Consider the following 24,239-nt stretch of genomic DNA (forward strand, 5'->3'; position numbering starts at 1 on the left):
AGGAGTGCGGGGTGGTGGTAGGGTTCCTACATGGGGGGCTCGTTGCAGAGCACGATCTCCAGTTCCTTGCGGTAGAGTTTGCCCCCATCGGAGAGGTTCATGATGCTCTTCCGGTAGTTGGTGAGCTGCTGGATGTTCATCTCCTGCAAGGAACAGGGTGTGGTGGAGCTGGATACCCTGTTTCTCCCTGGGGGGCACCCCCAGGCTAGGACACTCCTTCCCCAGCTCCAGTGCAGCCTCCCATGGGGACACAAGGTTGGCATCTGGACCAGCATCTCTCCTGGTCCCCAAGGAGCAGGGACACAGGGGGTGGAAGATGCTGCTGGAGAGGGAAGGAGGCACAAGGGGAGGTCTGGGGGAGCACCCAGGCTCCGTCCCCCACTTACTCTTCCCCACTTACTTTCTTATTCTTCTCATACAGGTCTTTCAAAAGTGCATCCAGCTCGTTCTCATCAATGAAGCCGCTCCCATCCTGGATAACGAGGGAGGGACGTCAGCAGGGGGAAGGACACAAGCCCCACAACTCTTACCCAGCACAGCCAGGGGTAAACCCAGCACTCACACCCCAAATCAGAGTGGGGAATTGACCCAACTGAAAACACGTGGGTTGGTTTGGGGTTTTGTTTGTTGTGGTTTTTCCCCCCCGCTCCTGCCGAGTTATATTTATTTGGGGTGGTTTCCCTACCTTGTCATAGAAGGCGAAGATGGCGTTGAACTCCTCTGAGGACAGCTTCATCCCCTGGGCAGCGGCAAGGGACACCGGAGTGTGAGGGAGGGGATGGAGGCGCAAGCAGGGAATAGGAATGTTTTTATTTATTATTTTTATTTTACCTGAAACTTCAGAAGGAAGTTTTCTTGCACAGGCAAAAGTCTGAAAAAGAAGGCAGGGATGACCAGGGAGCAGCCAGGAAAAGACACTTTAAATCACAATGACTTTTCCCTTAGAAACATGAGCAAATTAAAGAGGAAAACTGTTTTCCTCGGAAGATGGAGCAGACTCTTCCTAGACACAAGTGTTTCAGGGTGTCTTTCCCTCCCCACTGCTTCCTTCTCACTGCTCATGACCTTACCGGGACATCTCTGAGAGGCCCAGCTTCCCATCGCCATTCATGTCGAACATCCGCAGCTGCCGGGACACAAGCAGCACCTGGTCACCCATCGCCTCCTCCTCCCCTCCCTCCCACCCACTGCGGGGTGGCAAGACCCCCCAGGGGGGACTGCCCTACCCCAGGAGAGCCGTGGTCCCCCAGGAGCAGCCCGGAGGTCCCACTTACAATGGTCTGCGTGTACTCCTGCAGCTTGGGCTCATCATAAGGCCGGTTCGCCTTCTTCAGCAGGTCCGACAAGAAGCCCTGGAAGGAGAGGGCTTTGCTGGCTGTCCCCATCCCTGGCTGTCCCCATCCCCGGCTGTCCCCATCCCCGGCTGTCCCAGCAGGGATCCATCCCAGCCCGCCCCGCAGCCCACCTTAAGCTCGTTGGCTTCAATGTAGCCACTGCGGTCTGTGTCGTACCTCCGCCAAGCCTGCAAAGCAGCCACTGCGAACATTAGCATGGGCTTGCACCCCACGTTTCCCCCCACTGACATGTGTGTACCCTCATAACACCCCACCTGCAGCATCCCCTGCCACCCTAGCAGAGAGGGGTCATTTCACAGCTCTGATCTCTGCTCGTGGTGGCCTCACCGGTGCCACGTGCTCTCCTCTGGGGCTCGATGCTCTCCAAGGCCCCCTTTTGTTTAGCCCCATACCAAGAGTTCAAGCGCTATTATCCTTGCCCCAGCGTGCGAGGCAAGGCTTTAATATTTGATTGCATCCCACAATTAAGCAATAGCCTCCGCTGACCCCTCCTTGTGCAACAGGGTGCTCCTCTTTCATCCATTGCCTCCACCTTGGCTTCATTTTCCAAGCACAAGCTCTCCCCCCCTTGGGATGCTGCACATTCCTCTCCATCCCCAGCTGTGTTTCGGTCCCCATCGGGAACTTCTCTCCTGCCCTGCAGATGGGTTTCACCCCATGTCTGGGCACAGCAAGGTTTTGGGGTGGCCCAGAGCCACATCCAGCAGCATTGTCTGCTTCAGCACATCCCTTGGGCACTAAGGGCTGACCACCTCTGAAGGGGAATTTACAGAAACAGCTCCAAATCTCCACAGCTCACCCCACCTGGGGACCAGGACGAGGTGCCCGGCTGCCCTGAGAGGTGCCCAAGGAGCGCGGAGGACTGGGAAAACTCATCACACTCCTGCTCTCCCCCCAAAACCAGCACCATCCACACTAGGATGCCCCACCCTGCCTCCTGATGCTGAGTTAAAGCCAACAGTTTGGGGGAGACTAGGGAAGTTTGGGCAATGCCAGCTCCCAACTGTTTTTCTGTGGTGGAAGCGGGCACCGAATCCCACAGGGAGCCTCAGCACAGCCCGCCCCGCTCACCTCCATGAACTCCGAGCTGGAGCCCACGTGTTGGCGGAAACACAGCAAGAAATTCTCCTCTGTGGGCAGGATCTGGGCGAGCTGCAGGGAACACAAGCATCAGGGGGGAACATGAGTGTCAGGGGAGGACTGTGAGCATCCCAGTGGTCTGCAGGGTCAGCACCACTTACCTCTGCCATCTCAATTTTGCCATCTGCGTTTTTGTCATACTTGTGCATGAACTCCTTCATCTTATCACCCAAGTTATCGTTCTTGGAGTCCTGCCAGCAAGGAGAGGGGATGGGAGTGTTTAAGCCCCTGTGCCAGTGTCCCCCGCTTCCCTCACCACTGGGAGCCGGCAAAACCTGAGCTGCCCTGGTCCTGCTTGTCGGTGCCATTCCCAAACAGGGCTGACATGAGCCTGAACCCTCTGGCAGGAGGGAAAGGAGGAAGGGGGGAGTAAATCCAGGAGAGGCCCTTACCACACCCGCCCCCTTCCTTGCGCTTTCCAGCTCCTGGAAGAAGTTTTCCAACTCTTTGCCTTCGATGTAGCCATTTCCTAGGGAAGGAAAAAAATGCAGTAAGAACCCCCAGTGTCAGAGGGTAGGAGGCGAGGGAGGGATGCTCCTGGGGGATGCAGCGCTTGTCCCCCTCTGCGTGGTGACATGGCTCTGAGGCAACTGCAGCAGCAAAGAAATGCTGGCTGATGCTGAGTGTTATACAAACCCAGTGATGCCTGAATTTGCAGAGAGCTGGAGTCCCCTGTGTTGTAGCAAGGGAGAGGGGGCATAGCCCTGGGCTTGTCCCCTGCACCTGCTTGTAGGGCATGGGGGGTTTTGTCCCCATCCCCAGGGGCTTTGTCCCCATCCCAGTGTTTGCTGCATTTTCTGTATCTGATACTTTAACTGGGTGGTTTAATTAAACCTTTCCTTCCTGAGCACCCGCAACCAGGACTGTCTCCTCTCAACCCACGGCAGGGGCCAGCAAGGGTAAACAGGGAATGGAGAGGCACCTGGCACAGCATCACCCCCGGGTGTAGGATTAGCCCTGGGGATGGGGTCAGCCCCCAGGGCAGGGAGCCCAGTGCTGGTCTCCAAGGTGACTGGGGGTTCAGAAAGGTCCCTGTCCCATGTACACCCCCTGCCCCTGCCGATATCTGTGCTGAGATGTGGTTCCTACAGAACACAGGGTATCCACAGCCCTTCCCTGCCTGCAGGATGCTCAGCAGCAGGACAACTCCATCACAACATAACCATGCATCGCTGCCTCAGCAGTGGTGCTTGGTGACTTCGAGGGGGTGACTGGTGTGCCCCAAAGCAGTGGGGTCATGCCACAGCCAGGGGACTGCAGCAAGGACACTGGCTCTGCAGTGCTGCCAGAAATCCTTCCTCCCAACAACATCTGGGCACAGCTGGGGGATGCTGCCCTTTCCTCCAAAGTGCCTAACCAAGGGATAGCCAGGGCTGTTCCTCTTGGGCATTCCCCCAAAACGTCTCTCCCTATTCAGCTTTCAGAGGCTTGGACCGCAATGCCCTGCTCTGTGCTGCCTCCAGCATCATCACCTGCAGGCTCCCCGGCAGCATCTCCTCCCTGCTGCAACATGGAGGCTGGGAATAACCCATCCACATCCTGGCTGGAAGCGCCTGTGGAAGTCCCAGGGCACCTTCCTTGCTGACAGCCACATCCTGACAGATAGGCAGCATCCCTCCCAGGAGGGGATGAGGGGTTCAGGCAGTGCCGGGGTGAGCCATAGAGGGGCTTGGCTTTCCACTGCCCTTCCCAGGGGCTTTGTTTTTGTGGGTGCAGGAGAGCCCCAAGCTCCTTTGAATTCAGTTGGAAAAAAAAAAATCAGCAAGAGTTTTGAGCCGGGAAAAAGAACACCACCAAGAAAAGCCATGGCTGATAGCTTGGTTTCCCCCAGGCAGCAGCTTGGACAGGTCTGATACATGTCTGCAGAGTGGCGGTGTGTGGAGCAACACAGAAAATCCCCTCTGGAGAGCCACAGCTGGTCCGTGTGGCTGCACCAGCATCCCCGGAGCCTCCCTGTGCTGCAGAGCCATGGGACAGCCATGGCTGGCAAAGTGAGGACATCAAAGACACTCAAGGGGACACCTCCAGGGCATGAGGAAACAGCTAAAAGCCCCATTGGAGGGGTTTAAGTGCAGAGAAGAGCATGGGTGAGACAGCCCTGTCCACAGGGGGATGAACCCCAGGTCCCTCCATCACCCCATGCCCATTGGTGGAGAGAAGCAGCCGGGGCTGTTGGAACTCCCATCCGGTGTGACTGAGCATCATCCTCATCAAGGCCACCATCTCCCCTGCTACCTGAGTCCCTCCTCTGCTAGGCACCTGCTGTGCTGCAGCCCAACATCCTTGCCCTGCCCAGGGGCCACAGGCCATGCTGGATCCATGCCTGCCCCTGTGCTTTGGAGATGACAGAGCACATCCAAGGGTGCAGTGGGATGTGCTGCAAGAAGGCAGCTTGACACCCACACCAGGAGCTGCCCACTCCCACTGGGGTGCAACTGTCCCACCTTCACCAACCCCCAGCTACTCCAGTGCCAGCTCCAGCGGTGACAGGATCAGCAGTGCCTGTGTCCCCGGCACTGCGGGAGCTGCAGGAGGGGCCCTGATGGTGCAGCCAGGAGGGCATCCAGCGCAGGCTGAGCTCCAGCAGCGCAGCCAGGGATGCTACATGGCGCAGTTCCCAGGAGGGTTTTGGTCCCCAAACCTCCCCCCAGCGACAGGAGACCCAGGGAAGGGTGAGAGCTTTCCCTTGGGCTGCTCTTCCCAGTGGGCTGAGGCTCCTGCACCACACCATGGTGCTGAAGTAAACTATTTTCCCACCAAGACGATGCTGCTTTTTGCCTTCCCCATTCCCTCCCCCACCCCTTTTTGCCTCCCCCCCCCCCCCCTTTTTGGGGCTGGCAATGATGGGGACCAGGGGTGGCATGCCCAGCTGTGACTCCATGGGGATGTGAAGTCCCCACTTGGGACACAGCCACTGCCACAGCATCCCTAGGGAGAGGTTTTATGGAGCTGGGGAGCAGGTGGAGAGGGACCAAGCACTCCAGCCATGGAGGGGCCATTCCTCACCCCACTTCAGGCAAGAGACACCCCCTCTGTCACCCCCCCACCTCCCTGGGGCCAGGCTGGTGGCCATGCTGCCCCCACACCTCCAGGCAACCCAGGTGCCAGGGATGGGCCACAGCAAAAGCAGGGGGGATGGAGGGGGCAGAGGGTGGGCAAGGGTTTCCCCGGGAAGGGCAGGATCCCCCAGCCAGCATCCAGAGGCCACACCAGCCCTGAGCAAACCCCAGCCCTCAGGGGACCTGGCACCTGGGGACCATGCAAAGAAGACCTGGGGCACCCCTGGTCTCAATGTCCCACGGGCTGGGGGCTCCAAGCAGGGTCCGGGGCTGGGACTCCCCATCCTTTCCCGACAGGGAGGTCCTGGGGGACCGATCATCTCCCCGATCCCAGAGCTCACCACGATGGGGCTGCACTCCGGGATCTCTCCATCACCCCAGGGGCTCTCCATTTCCCCCGGCTGCAGTGGCTCTACCTCCTCCTCTGGACTCCCCGCGACGGGATGCCCGGGGACTCTCCATCATCCCCCCCGCCCCGCGCTCCCGGGGGTGCTCAGCCCGGTGCCCTCTCCGCCGGTTTTGTGGGGGGTGACGGCGGGTTCCCCGCGTCCCGGGACTGACCGTCCGCGTCGAAGTGTCGCCAGACGTCGAGGAACTGGGAGGCGGTGAGCTCGGCCAGGTGGAGGTGCGGGGCCTGCTGCGGGCCGGCCATCTCCCGCTGCCGCCGCCGCCGCCGCTGCCGCCGCCGCCCGCCCGCCGCCGCCTTTTATACCCGCCGGCACCGGCACCGGCGCCGCCCGCCGCCGGCAGGGGGCGCCGCTGCCCCGGGACACCGGCCCGGCACGGGGCGGGCAGCGGGACACCGGGACACGGGGGAGCTGGACCGGGACACCGGGACACCGGCACCGCGGGGCGGGGACCGGGACACCGGGACACTGGGGAGGTGTCCCGGGACACCGAGACACCGGCACCGCGGGGGGGGGGGGACACCGGGACACCGAGGAGGGACCGGGACACCGAGACACCAGCACCGCGGGGGGGGGGGGGGGGGGGACACCGGGACACCGAGGGGGGACCGGGACACCCGGACACCGGCACACCGGGACCGGCGGGGGCAGCACTGAGCACCGTGGGGGACAGCCCTCGCTCTGCCACTTGTCCCTGCCTCGTCACCTATCCCTGCCCTATGTCACTTGCCCTGCCTGATGTCACCTACCCCTGCCCTGTGCCACCCACCCCTGCCCCATGCGACCTATCCCTGCCCTATGTCACCTGCCCCGCCTAATGTCACCTACCCCTGTCCTGACACCTAGTCCTGCCTTGTCACCCTGCCCTGGCCTGCCACCTCCTCCTGCCTGTCACTGCATCCCTTCCCCAAGTCCCTGCATCTCTTCCTGTGCCACCCGACCCTACCCCTGCCACTGCATCCCTGCCCGGTGTCACCACATCTGTGCGCCTTGTTGCTGCTCCGCTGCCTTGCTGGGCTCCTGATGGAAGCTTCACAGCTCATGATTTGCTGGTCCCCATGAGAGGAGCAGGACTGAGGCAGCCCCAGTGCCACCGCCACTGCGATGGCTGCAGTGGGGCCATCACCTGTGACCCGTGGCTGGGGCGAGGACGCAAAACCTGGACACTGTGCCCGTTTTTCAGAGGAAAAAACAAGGAACCGTCGGATCAAGGCTTTGCCATCCCTGATGGAGGGAGTCTCCTTGGAGGGATGGGAGTGATGCTCACCCCAAACAGCAACGCTTCTCACCCTGGCTCCCCTTGCTGCCTGCCAGCTCATCGGGGGATTTTCTTTTCCCAAGTTTTCCCAAATGGCAGGGAAATTTCCAGGCCCAAACAAACAGCCACACATGGGGTTTGTCACTGGCTCCAGAGCAGCCTGCCCAGGGGAAGCGTTGCCATGACTACAGGGGAAAAAAAAATATAATTCAGATCAGTGAGAAGGCTTGGCCGATACAAGTGCTTAATTAAAGATGAGAAGAAGGCAGAAAAGTTCAGATGTGCGCAGAGCACGGATGTAATGGGTGGCAAGCAGCTGCAGGGAATCATCGGGGGAGTGCCCATCCTGCCGGGTGCCAGTGCATCTTGTTTTTGTCTCTTGGCTGGGAGAAAAGGGGATGCGAGGTGCTCCCCCCGAATCACAGGGGGAGCAGGCTTGGGGACTGGAGGAGCTCAGTGCAATGGAGATGGCCCCAAGCACGGCTTTAATGCTGTGGGAAGCTGGGGCAGGGCAGGACGCCAGACTCTGGGCATGGGAAGGGAGATGCTGCACCAGCATCCCATAAGGAGAGCCATGCTGGGACACAGAGCAGTGGGATGGCCTTCTCCTCCTCCCTGCTGCACAAGGCAGCCTTCAAGCACACACAGAGACACTGAAGGGTGTCCTAGGTATTCAGTTCACGTTTCCTGGTGTCTGGCATGGAGATGAGTCCCAAAAAAAGCTTCCTTTTCCCATTATTGGAGCACAATTTTTCCCCAGCAGAGCCCACTGCTTTTCTGTCCCCCTCCCTCCAGAGCAAAGTTTTCCTGGGGGCTGAGAGCGGACACTTGCTGTCTCCACAGGGCTGCGCTTAGGGATGTGTCCCCAGGTGTGCCTGGGCTGGGGGGAGAATGGGCACAGGGGAACACAGTCCCCAGCACTGGTCCATCATCTGCTCCGTGGGGAGCAGAGCCCCAGCCCATAGAGGGGATGGCTCTGGGTCAACAGCCCAGCACTGTCACGCTGCTCCAGGGCACCCACCTCTCTGCTGATGAAGACCAGAGGCTGCTCCAAGTTGGCACCTGGGAGCAAAATTGGGGCTCCAGCAGTGCCCTGAACGCACTCCCCACCATTCCTGGGGAAACACTTCCTCGAGCTGCCTCTGCAAAGCACCTGGCAGGGCAAGAAGAACTCATCACTCCAGGAAGGAGTTTGCTAAGATTGAGAAAAAAGAGTTTTAGAGAGCAGGCTGTAAAGCTTCAGTTGAGGAAAGCAAGCAGTGGTTGTTTTTCTGTTTAAAGCCATCTCCCAGCATGGGTGTCCAGGATCTGGGCATGGCATGAGAGTATGTCCCCTCTGCAGGAGAAAAAGCTGGATGGTCCCCTCCCGCCTTCACCAATGTTCTGGCTCTTAAACCAACTCCTCTCTGAAAGTGCCATGAGATTTTGGAAATAACAGACCATCACGCTGCTTACAGAGTCAGGCTTTAATTCAGCAACGAACTGAGATCAGCCAACTGCCATGACCTGCACCGGTCCCTCTTGCTCCACATATTCAGCTGGCAGAGAGGAGTTTAATTCTTTCTAGCATACAAAATCCTTGCAGTGAAGACCTAAAGCTTTTGGACAAAAATAACCCCACCATAGCAGAAACCCCTTAATTCAACTGCAGTTTTTTCAGTAAAGAGAAATTTCTAAGGGAATTTTGATAACTTGAAGGCAAAGCATATGTTCAGCTGCTGAGCTGAGACAGAGAGCACATTTTTTAAAAGCTTTTTTATTTACTTTTATGTAGAAAAGAGTGCAAACAGCAAATCTCATGTAAAAGAAAGAGTCTGGGAACTGAGCCTTGCAAAGGAAACAGGGCGGATCACACAATCAGATTTTTTTTTTTTGAGGTTGCAGGGTGTTTCTCAGATAACAGTGGAGATCTCTACTTAAAAACTCATGATATGGTCCAGCCAAGGGTTGTATCAGAGATTTCTTGTCTTGACATCACACTTTTATGTGAATCACACATGAGGGCATCAATATAACATCTCCATCTTCTCCAACGGACTGGAAGCAGCAGGACCCCATGACCTGAAAAGTTTTCTCTGGACTGATGAGCAAGGAAAAGGAAAGGGCTGGCACAAAGGATGGGCCAGACTGGCTCATGAAACCATGGCTGTAAGAGTAAAGGAGGTGCTGTGCCAGTTCTGCCATGCACTAACACAGGTCTTCCATGGGTGCCCCTGCCATGGGCACTGCAGCATGGGACTGCCTGTGCTGGTGGCATTCACTTCCCAGGCAGCACCTGAACTCATTGCTAACCATAGCACTGAAAAAGCCACAATCAGTCACACAATTTGGGGTTCTCTTTTTCTACTTGCTAGCGTTTTTTTTTAGCTTTCCATGCATCTTCCAGCTTATCCTTATGACCATAATAGCCTACATTTCAAAAATAGATAAGTGGTATAGAGTACAGGAGTGAAAGGAAGCTGAGGTTGTGTTACGATCTACTCATTTCAGCCGTGGACATTGCCAGAAAGCACTAAGAGAACAAAATAAAAGGCACAGGATTCAGCAACAGAAGTGTGCCATGTCCCACAGGATGTCCAGTGAGCAGCATCAAGGTAACCGCATCCTACTTCTGGTGCAAACGACTTGTTGCACTGATACCACTGCAGCCCATCATAGCTTTCAGCTGCTCAAAAGTTAGTTGAGATCCTTTGGTTCTTGGTATTTTTTCATCTGAGAGTTGCTCAGCCTAGTGGGATCAGTAAGAAATACCTGTGCAAAGTGCTGGTCAAATGTTGGTCCTAATTATCCTGAGCTTTGAGCCTGGGTGCTCTCATCCCCCAGGGCTGTCCCCCAGCCTGGAGGGTTGGATGCAGGGGGTACAGCTACGCGACTCTTTCCTTTCTAACCAGTGGTACTCTCACAGCAAACAAAACCACTGTTTTCAGGATCACAGCAGGTTTTATTTCCTCCCAGTTTCTTTCTCACACATCTTCCCCCACTTGCATCATTGTATTTCAGCCTTTTGAAACTCAGCAGCAGGAAAAAAAAAAAATTAATTAAAAGCAACTCCAAAACCAGACGAATTCACTCGTTAATTGTATTCTCCCTCTCTCCCAAAGCGTGAGCAAGATCCCTTCCAAAGTGCCCAAGGCATTTTCCCCTCTTGTCATTTACAGGGACAAAAATCGGGATGTTCATGCAGAGTTTGAGCCATCCCAGTCAACCTTGGACAGCAGAAAGAAGAGCCCTCAACTGTAAGAGGGCTCAAATGTTATGTAGAAAATATTTCTTTTAAAACAGGCATAATTTGCCAAAGATTTAGTTGCATGGTGATTTTCAGATTAAGTTTTAAGTTGTATGTAAGTTGTATTCAGATACAAGTGCATGGTCTGGGTCTCACACTCTACCTCTGGTACAGCTGGAGAGAGGAGCACACCCAGCCTACTGAAAGCAGGTGCTGCTGCCAAGCTCCTCATCATCTCAAGCCTGGGTTGAGAAGTACCAGCACAACAGCAGGTTTTTTGGATGCTTCCCTTCACATTGCAGTCCAGCCTGACTCTGATTAATTAATGGAGTCTGCTGAAATCCCAGCTTTAGCTACTCTGGCTGCTCTCTAGCTACAGCTAGCTGCACAGCTGTCTTCCACTTGCAGTTGAGAGACTTTGTATTTACCAAGTATTAATTAGATGAATATGAAGCACCATTTTTCTAGGCAGGGGAAATTATCTGCTCCCTCTCTGCCCTGTAACAAGCTCATATTGGGACAAGTCTGAAAAGGGAGCAGGTAAAAGTGGTTCTTTCTTGCTCTGCACATCTGCCACTTTTCATATTTCACTGCTTTTGCTGCCACCATTGATGAGCAATTCACTCCTGCTAGACCTGAAAAGGCAACATCCGTGTAGAAGAAGGAGCTGGATGGAGTCTCTCCCTTTGCATATTACCATCAAAGCCAGTCTCTGAGACTGTCTTGACAATCAGGCCCACCAAATGGAAAGAGCTGCTGTCTCAGAGGACTCTTCCAAGTGCCAGGAGCTGCTGAACAAGTGACTTGTCCAGTAGAGCGCAGGCAATGAATTCTCCCCCTCCAGAAGTCCTCAAGACCAGGCTGGGCAGATGTTTGTCAGGACTGAACACAGGTAACCCTGGCCAGGGAAGAGAAGGGGATGGGGTGGCCACCCCAAGATCTCTCCCACACCTGAAATGCTACCTTTTCATGAAGGATATGCACAGCACAACTCTGTTCCTCCTGGTGGCAACACCTGCACCATTAGTAATACAGCAGCTGACACCAGTAATTGCAGCACAAAGGGCTTCAAGCAAATACCCATCCAGAAAAAACTCACCAGGCCACAACATCCTTTTGTGCCTGGAGCTAAAGACATGTCATGGAAGGCTGAAGTGTGCAACCGAGGGCGAGTGTCAATGGTAAAAAATTAATCAGCTAAATTTAGGAAGGCAGACTGGGAGCTCTCCATGACCAGTTGGGTGTCTTCAGTTCAGACCACTGTCAACTGAAAACATTTAGCTATGACAGTGATGGGCTTTATAAAGAACTCTGAGACAAATGAAGGGAAAAAGGTTACCTAATAATTACAGTCACTGTTTCACATCCAGCTGCATCCATAGCTCAGCTTGACCTTTGGGGAACAATGAATAATGCACTGTTCTGGTGAGTAGTCACCCTTCCTTGATAGACCATCAGCACGCTGGTAAAAGAGCATGGTGGCCTCTCCTGTTTGTCCTTTACTCACTGCTAGGCTCAATTTCTTCATGTAAGAGGGCCAGGAAAGTCAGAAAAGTATCATACCTGTTCCAAAATAATTTCCACTGTAATTTCACATCACTAAGCTCCACAAGCCATTGGTGCTCCAACATCTGCTGCAGGGACGGCAGCAGAGCAAAGCTGGGGTGAAACACTGGGTCAAACTGATCTCTCTGTCTTGGGGCACCAAAAGGTAACCGGTCTCCAGTGCAAGTGGCTCAAGCTGCTGGTCTCCGAAACATCCAGAAAGACAATGAACAAAAACAGGCAGAGATGGACCTAGATCCTGTTTACAGCTTGGCCACTTTTACACCATGCATGGACAAGTCATGCCTTCTACCTGAGCTGCACTTTTGCCCCTGTAAAACAGGGCAATAGTGATTCAAGGCTGGAAACAGAGCAGAGAGGTGTCAGGGGGTGTTGGAGGCATGCTGCATTGTAGCAAACAGCTACTGAGCTCTGTGGCTGGTCATGAAGAACCAAGAATTGAGCAAAGAGAAACTTCTGGTGAGACCTTCAGGGGTGGTAAGGGAACACAACCCCATGCATGGGGATGCACTGTTTTTCAAAGCTGTAAAATCAATTGCAATCTGCCTGCTCTGCAGCATTGCTTGTTCCGGACAGATCTCATCTTTAGGCTAGCCCATTTTACCTATCCAGGTCCTCATGCAAAACGCAGACTTTTTGTGGACTTCCACCAGCTTCAGCTCAGGTCCTAACAAAGCATGCCCAGCAGGCACCAAGCCCTGTGACCAGCTCTCGACCTGGCTCATGGTGTAGGGGCTCAGTGCAATGGGGGAGGAGGGCACTGTGCTGAGAGAGGCAGCACCATGGGCAAGAAACACCAAACGCTCTGCAGCAGAACAAGGGAGAGCTGGAGCTCACGGTACTGAGGGGCTCATTGCTGATGTATGGGTTTGGGAATCTGCCAGAGGTCAGACCCTGTTTGTTTAAGTGCCAGAAAACTGTTTTGGTCACTGGCTACTAACAAGGGGATCACTGGCAAAATTCAAAGCAAAGCTCTGCACCTGACCAGCTAAAGCACAGGGGCAAAGATCAAAAGGTCTATTCAAAATCAGGACAGCAGAAGGGGACAGTCTCATCAACAGCTCTCCCCCAGCACTTGCTCGTGTTCACGTGTTATGATATGGATGATAAATGGCTGGAGGTCACGGAGAGTTTGTGCTTTCCCCCAGCTTGCCAAGGAGATGCGTGACCAATTTCTGCAGGGCTTCAGCCCGGACCACCGAGACACGCAGCACTTCCTCGTGGTTGGCTTTCTCTTGACTGTTGTAGCTCATCACCACTTTGTTGGTGATGAGGGAGATCCCAAGGACTCGGAGGCCACAGTGCCTGGCTACAATTACTTCTGGGACAGTGCTCATGCCTACAGCAGGAGAGGAAAGGACCAGGATGAGTCAGGATTTACAGCAAAACAAGATCTCTCCAAGGCTGCAAACCATGATCCTACCTTCTGCACATGCCCTTGTCTCATTCCCCCACAGCTCTCTGTTTCTGAGCTATGTAATAGTTAAAGCCTGCGATACTTGTAAAGCTGTAATAGTTGTAGCACTACAGCTACAACCCTGCTCAGCACAATAAACCACCCACATTTGATTCCTGAGCACTACATCTCTTTCCCCAAGACATGACAGACTGCTTGCAGTCTTGCTAAGAGAAGTACTGATGTGCTGTGTCATTTGGCTCTTTTCTTTCTTGGCTAAAAAAGCTATTGCAAAGAAAAATGGCTTTGTGGGAAGCTGAACTCCTTTACTCACACAGTGAATCTGCAGATATTGATGAACAGACTTCCATGAGCTGCTTCAATGATGCAGGGGTCAAGCTGGAGGAATGATATGGATGATAACACTGACCTTCCTCGTATGTGATTAGGAAGATTTCCATAATTACCGTCCCTAAACAACCAAGACTCTTACGGAGGGCTGCTTTGTAGGGAAGATGCACAGTGAAAATCCTTATAGTGTCAGAATTTTAAAAAATAATAGAAAAAGACTTTATTTCTGATTGGGCCCCACTCAGTCCTGCTGAAGTCGAGCCATCTGAGCATGGGAGATTTGTGTTTGGGAAATAAACACAACATTGTGCTGGGATCCCTGTCCTGGGCAGCCATAAGCACACAGACTCTCTGCAGATCCATCCTAGGAGCTGCACTAAGCCACTGCAGAACTAAGCAGAAATACAGAGCTCATTTCTCTAGGCCCAGGAGACTTAGAGAGTCAAAAACTGAAGAAAGTCAGCCCTGAGCAGAATTAACTGTTTAATCCATGTGCCCAACCAACCGTAGCAGCCCAGCCCAGGCAGCTTACCTACAGCATCCACTCCCAGCGCCTGCAGCATGTGGCACTCGGCAATGGTTTCATAGCAGGGACCAGCCAGTAGACAGTACACTCCTTCTCGGACAAAGCCCAGAAAGCCCAGCTCCTGTGCACTCTCCCTCGCCAGGCTGAGCAGATCTTGTTCATAAGCATCTGACATGCAGGGAAACCTCACTCCAAACCTGCAAGGCAGTAAAGGGCAGAGCAATGCTGATATTGCTAGTGCTACCTTCCCTTCATCAGTTCAGTGATGCTCACCCTTTGGAGAAAAGGGAAACGTCAAGGGCAGACTTGCCACAGATGAAATCTCTCTCATCCCAGCTTCACCATCAGATACTTCTGCCATCATGACATTCCTGCTAGATCTAATCGCCTGAGACCCTCAGCATGTAGAGGTCATGGCTGTTGGAAGGTCTGGCTGCTACCACACAAACCCTTCGGGAACGGTCTTTCCAAGGATTTGTGTATCCAGAGGGCACTGATGGTCAATTACCTCTCTCCCCATAACTGCCCATGGTGACTTTTAAACATTGTCCATCAGACAGTTGCTGCCCTTTGCTTCTCCTGCATGACAGCTTGCAGGCAGGGTCCCTGTGGCACTGAGTCCCAAAGGTCATCCCAGGGAGGGGGTTTGAGCAGGGTCTGATGGAGCATTGGTCACTACATTTAAGGCTCATCACAGCAGGCAGCTACTAAACCAGGCTCACGAAGAGGGATGCCCCGTACCACAACATCAAGGGCTGTCCTGTCAGCACATTAACACTCACATGCTTGAAACAGAAACAGAGTTGGATGCACTGGACAAATCACTTGAGATTTGAGTATTTCCCCTTTACTGTCTAGTTTGAAGGGCCTCAAGGAATGAATTTCTTTGCAAGGCAGATGAACAAAGCTTGCTAGTCAGAAAATATATCCCTGGAAAGAGCATCCAGTTCTGCATTTGGTTCCTGGCACAGCAAGATCACACCAAGTACAAACTTGGAGACTCTTCTAGGACAGAAGTGCAATCCAATTGCCCATTTGAGGTGCCCCAGTGGGTTCTGCCTGCCCCTCAGCTGCCTCTCCAGAGCATGCATGCATCCTGTAGGTCTTATAATGCACCTGCCAGCCCCAGAGAATGGGTACTGGATACTGAGCAGAGTGTCAGATGGTATTAGATGTCTACATTTAGGCAGCAACATCCCATTCTAGGTGTCCTCCCTTGCAGGGAAATGGGTAGAGTAGCACATGTTGGAGCTCCAGGGCCATATTTTAGGTAGCCTTCATCCTGTGCTTCAAGGCTGGGTCTCTTGCTTGCTTTGGGTCTTAAGATAACAGCTCAGTCCTGCTCCTGACTGAGAAAATCCTACTACTGACTCAAGGAGAACAGCAGCAGATGGCAAAGACTGGTGTGCTGCTGCTGAGAAAATCTGGAAAATAAACTCCCAGCCATGTTCACTAACTCAGTTCAGTAGAAGTGGACTAGGTCCCTCAGGTAGGCTATTAAAGCTCCTGCTTGTTTACATGTTCTTCCAGCTGAATGTTTAGGGTAGTAGGTGGCTTATTTATGTTTTTAAACACTAAAATATTATATAAATAAAAATAAACTTTCCCATCTGGTCTAAGGTAATAGGTATTCATCACCATGAAAATTGCTTCTCTTTCCTGAAGGATGGCCAGCAATACAGAAGCCAATCTCTAATTTATTAAATTCAGTCCTCAGATTCTTGCAGTATATTCCCTTTCCACATCACTTCATTGCCTCTAGTTTTACTCTGTTGAGCTTAGATAAATCCTTCCTGGTGGCTGAGCTGAACTGGATTTTAGGAGGAGTTTGCTCAGCTTTGCAATACTTTGGAAGCTGATTCATAACGACCTTTTGCCCATTTTGATGCCTTGGTCAGCAGTACAAAAGTCACCTCCCAGAGCACCGCAGTCTTCATCGGGAAGCTGCTCTTGGGAGGCAATGAGACAGTTATTCTGCCTTTGAATGTTGTCCAGATGCAGTTATTGTTTGGTTGCCATTTCTCCTCCTGTTCCTGAGTGATTATGCAAGTCCAGAGAGCTTTAAACACTCCTCCATGTGGCTTCTGTGCTTTTGATCACTCTTTCCTCCAACCCACACCAATACCTATGACGATGTGAAGAAGTTCCGCTTCAGATGGGTACTGTCCTCTTGCTATCTGAATCGCAGAACAGCATTTATTTCTCCTGAGGTAGATGCTAGCATCTTTCAGATTTCTTCAGAAGCAGAAGCTAGGTCTGGCATTACATCAGGAAGGAACTAACTTTAACTGGAAACCAGGCAGACCACCTTATTCTCAGCCAGAACTTTCTTTTTGGAAAGATCCCAGGACAGTCCAAGTGCCTGCCCTGCAAACAAGTTCTTTTTTTTCAAGATGAAGGTACCAACCCAACAATGTATTTAACCATTTCATTATCTAAACTCACCCTTTGCTCATAAACTACCACCTCCTTCACCACCTCTGTTGCTTGTCCTCTGGCTTCACACACCTGGCTTTCATCTGGCTTCTCTCCTGCCAGCCTGGATAGGAAATAATTCTTTGTTATCTCCTTGTCACAGTCCAGCCTCTTTCTTTCCTGCCATAAGACTCTTGACAGCCCTGGATCTTTACTGCTTCCATGTTGACTTTCCCAACACCTGATGTGCTCTCCTTTTCTCAGCCTGAATCTCCAGTGGATGTGTCCTCATGCTCTTTTTAGCCCCATTTGAGAGCCAAAAGGCTTCCCTTTGTAAACACTTGCCCATCTGGCATGTCTCCTCTCAGTGCTGTGACCTTGCTGGCACTGGTTGCTTTCCACCCTACCAGTCTGATGGTGCCTTGGAAGGGTTTTACAATCATAGATTAATTCAGGTTGGAAGGGACCTCAAGAAGTCATCTAGTCCAACCTCCTGCTCAAAGCAACCCTATGTCTGGTGGCAACTGCAGTCCACGGGTGAAGATGTGTTACAAGCCCCTCTGTGCACTGTCCACGGGATAAGGATCCTGCTACACAGCTAGTACAGGAAACCTGATTTCCCAGCTCAACCAGCAGCAGGTCACTCTCGTAGATCTCGAGTTCTCCCAAGAGGCTGCCAAGACAACCACCTCTCAACAGACTGATGCCTTCAGTGAATACGTGATGTTAACAAAGACACCCCGGTTTAATGACCTGGATACAAGGGTGATTATCAGGAGATTCTGAGGTTTCATCTTTGCTCTGCTATCAACTTACTGTCTGGCCTCTGTCATATCAGTTCCATCAGACCGGAAACGGCTGTTGATAAATGCAGGCTGGAGACACTGCAGTTCACCAGATTGCTCAATTAAGAGTAACTAGCAGAGAGAGGGACTGAAAAGAAGAGACAGCAGAGGGTCTCTTTAGCAGACAGTATGACTGGCCATGTCAGGAGAAGGATCAGAAGCCTACTCTTATAGAACAAAACCCTCTGGAGGTTTGTGTATAAACTGCTTATAGGCTTATAAGAGTAAGCAACAACCAAGGAAAGGTGCTTGGGGAAGGCAGGGCAGGTGGCACAGCACACACAGCTATTGCTTTAACTTCTCCCTCATGGGCACCTGGAGCCAAACTCTACCTCTCAGTAAACATTTGCCAGCAGGGGCAACTGGCAGTCCTATCCTGTGGCTGGAGGAAGAAAGAATTAATTGGTAACATGGGGCTGATGCCTTCTTACCTCTCATCGTTTCGTCCACGCAGCGGATTCTGCCCTCCTAAACCAAACATGCTGATGTGATCTCTTATGAACATGATGTCCCCCACTTGGAAGTGGGGATTCAGTCCCCCAGCAGCATTTGTGACAATCAAGATCTCCACCCCCAGGAGAAAGAAGACCCTGATGGGAAAGGTGACCTGCAAGAACCAGTGGCATATATGCAATGAGTATCGCAATTCGTAGACAGCTACTACTACTAATGTAGTATCACAATTTGTGGACAGCTTATATGGTGCAGAGAATGGTCTATATGAGGCTACAAGGAGACAAAACAAATTTTTCTCCAAATTTAAATTTTCCACCAATTTAAATTGAAAGAATTTCAATGTTTTTTAAACATATTAAAAATAATGTTGAAATTAATACCATTAAAATTCAAGCCCATATTTTCTACAGTTGCACTAAGGTCAAATAAATGCGGTACAAAAAGAATATGCAGATAATTTTTCCTCGCTGCCAAGGTTTTGCAGAGATCAAACCACTGTGCTGATTGAAGTAACTACTTATGCATATGGACTTGGAGTGTAATTGATAAACCAGCTTTTTACAGCAATGATGCATTTCACAGAAGCATAGAGATTATTTTATTCACTTCGTTTTATTCATGTTAGTTCACTTCAGTGACCTGCTTATCCAAAGTTAAGGAACAATTGTGAGCTGGAAAAAAAAAGAAGGAGTTTGATTTTGAGGACTCAGGAAGGAATCAGGATGATATCTGATACCTCTAAAATGCTAAAGCAGCTGTGAGCAGAAAATTTCCTAACTATGGACATCACTTCTTTAAGAAATGAGTTCATTTTAATAGACAAACATGTTTTGATAAACCAAGTTTTGTATCAAGTGCATTTAAAATAGTTTTGTTCTATAAATGTTGGGTGGTGCCAAGTATTGCAGTTTATACCCAAATGCAAACTGACCTCAGCCACAACTAAAATCTCAAAGCTATCCAAATAAAAAAGAACACACAAAACTATCAGCCAGTAAAATAAATATTATTGGTGTTTTCTAACAGAAATCTACATACATGCATGTTAGGTAATATAAACACAAATATTCACATACTTCCATATGTTAACTGGGAGAGTATACTAAGCTACGCTAGCCAGGGAGTTTTTTCTATGGAAAAAAAAGCTGTAAACTATACAAATGCAAAAGAAGATGAAAATAGATTATTCTTATCACTCAAAGTTTCCTGGTTGCTGATTTAAATCAAGATTAAAATGACTGAGTTAAAGCATGTAAATTAATCTGCTTTGTATGATGAACTATTTTGCCCTGTGAGTATAGCAGGCCTAGCAACTTTGTGTGGCTGCACAGCATCAGCTTCACCTAGCAGAAGCTGACTACCTCCTAGTGTGAACTCCCAATTTTATTTTTGGGGGAGAAATCTAAAATCTAAGCAAGATTCACTGCAAGAACAATGTAAGTTCATTGCAAGAGCTAACCTCCTGCAGCTAGATATCAAAGCAAGCAGTCACTTTTGCATCTTTTACAACATATGTCCCCCTACGTGAATGATTTTCTTAAGGAGAACTCACCGTGTTGACAGAGTACCCTTCGTAATAGTGGAAGCGTCCCTGCATACACACACAGGGCTGTCCGTTCAGCTCCCCAAACACTAATCTGCCAACATGCCCTGCAACTGGAAATTAATAGTCATTTTAGTTACAGGTCTCAAGGTCTTTGACTTTAGAGGGATCTGTCAGTTGATGATTATGCATTACAGCGGGGCCAAGTGCTGTGAAACCAGGAGCTGAATGTTAAATAAATACCATAGCACAGAAATATGTAGGGTTTTTTACCGTGAACACACATTTCACCACTGAGGGACTGGTTTGCAGACCAATGTGAAGTGGTGCACACTGACTTGAGTTATCTCACTGTAAGGCTGTTGCAGGCTGCTGATGGATGGGTTGCTGATGCCCTGGGTTGCGCTAACCTGTGCTCTGCGGGAAATGAGGGATGTCCTCATACAGAAAGACTGTCTTGTTATCCAACGCATCGGCCAGACCTCCCAGTCCAGATCCGCAGATGATGGCGGTCTTTGGGCACTGGATGGTACGGGCGCGTAACCAATCGGCTGTTTCCTTATACACCTCGTAGCTATTTCTGCAAAAGGAGGACAGGTCAGTGACACTATCAACCCATCCAAAGAACAAGCTTCAAAGGATAAAAGTCCTGAAAAGGTGCAAAGAAAAAAAAAAAAAATTAAGACTAAAATATCAGAAGCTTCACTGCTATTACTGAAGATGTTTCACTTTTAATCTCGTATATTTTACTCCTGGCCAGAGGCAAATCATTTGAATCCTCTTTGCCAGTTTCATTCTATAGTGGAAGAATGGCTGATGATACCTAGATCACAGAAATGTCACAAGGCATAACCACTCCTGCTTCTGATGGGCTCTGGTCTCTCCTGAGTTACTGAAGGAATGCAAAAGCACAGTTAGTCTGAGAAATTGTAGCCTATATGTGTGTGCATGGGGATGTCCAACCTGTGATGAGGAAAATACAAGAGGATGGAAGTCCAAGGGCACCTGTACAGGATGGCTGGGATGATGTGCTGATGAAGGAGTAGACACTATCCTCTGCAATAGGTAGACTACTGGGAAGCATCATCTATAGAGATGGAGAACCCAATCTTCATAAGTGTTGACTGCCATCAGCTCCCAGTGCTTCCTTCTGGGGCTGGTAATGCATCTCAAACATCCACCTTCTCAATACCTTATGGTTTCAGTACAGGAGGCTAAACATGGAGATCTCATTCATCCTCTCCTCTCCCACAGGGTGGGGAGTGGGTCACACCTGCAGTCTAGTCATAGGCAAGAGGCCCAATGACATCAGTCTACATCAAAACAGAAATTAAAAACAGGAATTTGGGCTCCTGGGCTTATGCTGTCTGATTTAAGAGGGGGACTGCTCAAATACCTTGGCAAAAAATTTGTCTTATCCAGCGCTGAGGCACATTGCTAGAAGGTGGGATAGAAGCTGGCATTACACTGCCTGTTGTATATCAGTCTCGTGGGAAGAGAGAGGACTTCAGTGTTTAGGCCTGTCAGTCCAGTATTCATCAGATGCATTAATCACTGTTTTGAAACACAATCAATAGCAGAATAATCCCATAATCCTGTTTCCAATAGGACAATGGAGGTATCTTCTGAAAGTCAATATCAAGGTTGACTGGAAACTCTTCAAAGCAAGGGTACTGATAGCATTTCTTGATAGTGACTCAATCGTTACCATTGATGAGTAGAATTAATGACTCTGTGTAGTAGAGGACTGGGTCACGGAGTGAACCAACACAGGTAGGGGCAGCAGGTTCTCTATATGAAAAGCTGATCTGCTTATTAAGGTGTGAGAGAATCAGGTACTGCAAGGTTGAAGGTGATGTAAAATTGACTGGAGATGCTGATAAGCAGTCACTGTCTGCTTCATGAATGTTTCTTGTTTTTTTTTTTTAAATCAAGACTCTTGTTTCCAGAGGTGCAAAACTTAGTCATGCTGTGATTCTGCTGTCTGCAGTCTTAGAGGACACACAGAAAAGCTTTCAAAGTGGTGCTCCACACTCCAGGAGGTCTGAGACCATTGATGAAGACAATTTGACTGTCAGTGCACACCTGGCTCCTCTAAACTGGAATATCAGATATTCAAATGCAGGATCTCAATTCTATAATGCTTTTTCCTCCTTTATACTGACAAGGCAAGTAGTTTTTCAATGGATATCTTTTGAGCTTTTTCATCTCCTAGCTGTCCAGCTCCTGCTATAAGTCCTGTCCAATGTCTGATATATCAAATACGTTCCTAGTTATGGACTGTGATGTCAAAAATACCTGAGTATGTCATAAACCTGCAAGCCAGCAGGAAGAAATAACTTCCATATGCATGAATTAAAACGAAGAGTCATACTTAGCTAAAATAATTTTCAAAGGAAAAGTCTGGAAATGAGAAAGTTTATTTACCATAAGGTATTGTTGAATCTTCCAAGTGTACCATGAGCTTTTGAAATAAGCAAAAGCTATGAAAGTGACATTAATGAAGCCTACACTTAACTGACAATATTATCCCTTGCTCCCAGAGAAAAGCTTTAAAAGTGCTTTACATATATTAATGAATTTCCCCCCCAATTTCTCTGTTGAATAACTGCAATCCTTGTTTAAAAATTAGAGGGAACGAAGAGAATTTAAACATAATACTCAAGCTTTTGACGTACCTGTGGCAGGCATGAGAAAAGAATGAGGTCACTAGGATCTGCTCTTCTACTTGACCACTAATCCCCCTTTTTTGGTATTTTTTTTTTAAAAGGTGCATACACCCTTGCAAAATAAATTAAAAAATTGATATTATTCCCATATTCCCAGAAAATTTAGGAGCGTGGGGTGAATCTGATTCCATGCCCACTGAAGACATTCGGATTGACTGAGTTGTGCTGAGTTTGAGGGAATTTTTTCCTTTCTAAACAGAAGATGTTAAAGTATTTCTTATCCAAAGAAGTAAAACTCCAGTGCTATGTAACTCTCCTGGCCTGAAACGAGCTTCAGAAGGCGCACAGGGGCCTTGCAGAGCTCTCTCCATCCCAAAGGCTTTGGACATGCCAGAGCTGTCCCCAGTGCTTGAGAGCACAGCAATGCCAAAATTAATCTGCTGTGCCTGCTTGCAATATTTAGTTTTCAGAAATCTTCTGGATGCACAGCATCACGGGGGACTGGCAGGCACAGATAAGTTCTGAATACTGAATACGAAGGAGATACCTGCTCAGCAGCAGTGGAGGGAGAGTTTGACCTGTGGGTCACCAAATGCAAAGTTTAGCCTGGAACTGCATGAGCCCAAGGTCTGTGCAAGCTTTTTGACAGCCCGAATTAATACATGTAGCACAAAGCCCCCCTATAGCTACCCCGTCTCCAACAATGCACATCTAATAATAGTGCTCAGTAACATCGCTTTGGATTAAATCACAGGATCAGCTGAAAACACAATCCCCTTTATTGTGATTGCTGTCATCTACTGGAGAAACGCATCTGTTGCAAAACACAGGACTGTCACTGATGACAGATCTTTTATGGCATGAAAAAAACCCCACCCTCATTGTGTTTCTAGGTTGGTTGAAAGCAAATCCATGTAAAAAGCAGACATATCCCAATAAACTGATAAAGCACTACACTTCAGAGAGGGGCATACTGCCATATGTATTTGCAGTGTATGCCTTTCCACACCACGATATTTGCCTCTCCCGGCCCATAACCTTTCCCAAGGTCACCTGCCATGGTCATTGCCATATTTCATAATACCAGCACCTGACACAGGCAGATGGCCAGATTCCTCTTCAATAGTAAGATGTTTACTTCTGAGCAGTGCTTGCCTGACATTATTGAGTGCCCAGTAGGAAGAAGAGGAAAACAAGGCGAGGAAAAGCGATGCAATTTTGCTAGCCCCTTCTAGCTTGGATGTCTGTGCATCCCCTATTTCACAGCACCTTACCTGTCTTCCTCAGCATAGGCCATCCTCCTCCTCTCTGCTTAACCGAAAGAAGGGGATGGTTGCTGGAAATGGAGCTGCAGGGTTTTAATTGACCAAAGAGCAGAGGCCCATTGAACCTGCAGAAGCTGCTGCTGTCTCTGGCAGTGAGTCACGGAGGTGTGTCCCAGCTTCTCTCTGCTTTCCCAGGAGCATCTCTAATCCCCGAGTAGGAGGGGCATGTTCAGGACATCTGCTTTTCTGGTCTCACCCCCCATGACACATATGCTCTAAAGCTCTGCAGAAAGCTTACACGCACACACACACACTTTATAATGCAGATTAAGCCTAGAAAGTTCACACGCACGCACAGAACTTTTCAGCAGCCTCCCAGAGAGGAGTGGCTGACAATGGATCTGCATAGATTTGCACACTCTTGCGTCAACTGGGAACTAGCTAGCAGCTGAAGTCACCTGCTCCTTTGCAATTCAAACCCCTGGGAGCATGGCATGAGCTCACTGGGTGTGTGCAGACTCTGCAAGATGACCTGCACCGCCTACTACTGCACCAACCAACGAGACTTTTCTATCTCACATCATTCTCTTCCCATTCTTTCATGGCAGCCACTGGCAATGTCCCATTACCTCCCCCCATTTTTTTTTTTTTCTCACATTTAATTGCCTCACCCATGTCAAAAGCAAATACTGTCTTCAGGTATGCTAAACCACTGTTCAGCTGATTACATTATGGAAGACACAGGAAAAAAATTAGGGGCCC

General features: G+C 50.1%; 2 protein-coding genes across 2 annotated transcripts; both read right to left on the reverse strand.

The window, feature by feature from the left end:
• Window positions 1–26: 26 nt before the first annotated feature.
• Window positions 27–6,206, reverse strand: CALB2 (calbindin 2). The gene is made up of 11 exons (XM_075715087.1): window positions 6,116–6,206; window positions 2,888–2,964; window positions 2,597–2,686; window positions 2,427–2,507; window positions 1,466–1,522; window positions 1,275–1,352; window positions 1,071–1,126; window positions 832–871; window positions 686–739; window positions 401–472; window positions 27–143 (listed from the first exon to the last, which is right to left on the reverse strand). Exons 1-11 carry the CDS (start codon window positions 6,204–6,206, stop codon window positions 27–29), a joined length of 813 nt encoding a protein of 270 aa, XP_075571202.1.
• A 6,926-nt stretch (window positions 6,207–13,132) lies between these two features.
• PNP (purine nucleoside phosphorylase) lies at window positions 13,133–23,509 on the reverse strand. The gene is made up of 6 exons (XM_009486444.1): window positions 23,487–23,509; window positions 19,954–20,123; window positions 19,553–19,656; window positions 17,976–18,151; window positions 14,291–14,481; window positions 13,133–13,350 (listed from the first exon to the last, which is right to left on the reverse strand). The coding sequence occupies exons 1-6, from the start codon at window positions 23,507–23,509 to the stop codon at window positions 13,133–13,135; spliced, it is 882 nt and encodes a 293-aa protein (XP_009484719.1).
• Window positions 23,510–24,239: the final 730 nt, after the last annotated feature.

Source organism: Pelecanus crispus, chromosome 8 (genome assembly GCF_030463565.1).
Source record: "Pelecanus crispus isolate bPelCri1 chromosome 8, bPelCri1.pri, whole genome shotgun sequence".
Taxonomy (NCBI): Eukaryota; Metazoa; Chordata; class Aves; order Pelecaniformes; family Pelecanidae; genus Pelecanus; species Pelecanus crispus.

Coding starts and splice junctions, on each gene's coding strand:
- CALB2 (XM_075715087.1), bottom strand. CDS start 6,206: ATGGCCGGCCCGCAGCAGGCCCCGCACCTCCACCTGGCCGAGCTCACC. Junction 2,687..2,887: donor CAAGGAAGGGGGCGGGTGTG/GTAAGGGCCTCT, acceptor CCTTGCTGGCAG/GACTCCAAGAACGATAACTT. Junction 740..831: donor ACTTCCTTCTGAAGTTTCAG/GTAAAATAAAAA, acceptor GCCGCTGCCCAG/GGGATGAAGCTGTCCTCAGA.
- PNP (XM_009486444.1), bottom strand. CDS start 23,509: ATGGCCTATGCTGAGGAAGACAG. Junction 19,657..19,953: donor TCATTTCCCGCAGAGCACAG/GTTAGCGCAACC, acceptor ATTAATTTCCAG/TTGCAGGGCATGTTGGCAGA. Junction 13,351..14,290: donor GCTGGGAGTGGATGCTGTAG/GTAAGCTGCCTG, acceptor CTCCTGCTGTAG/GCATGAGCACTGTCCCAGAA.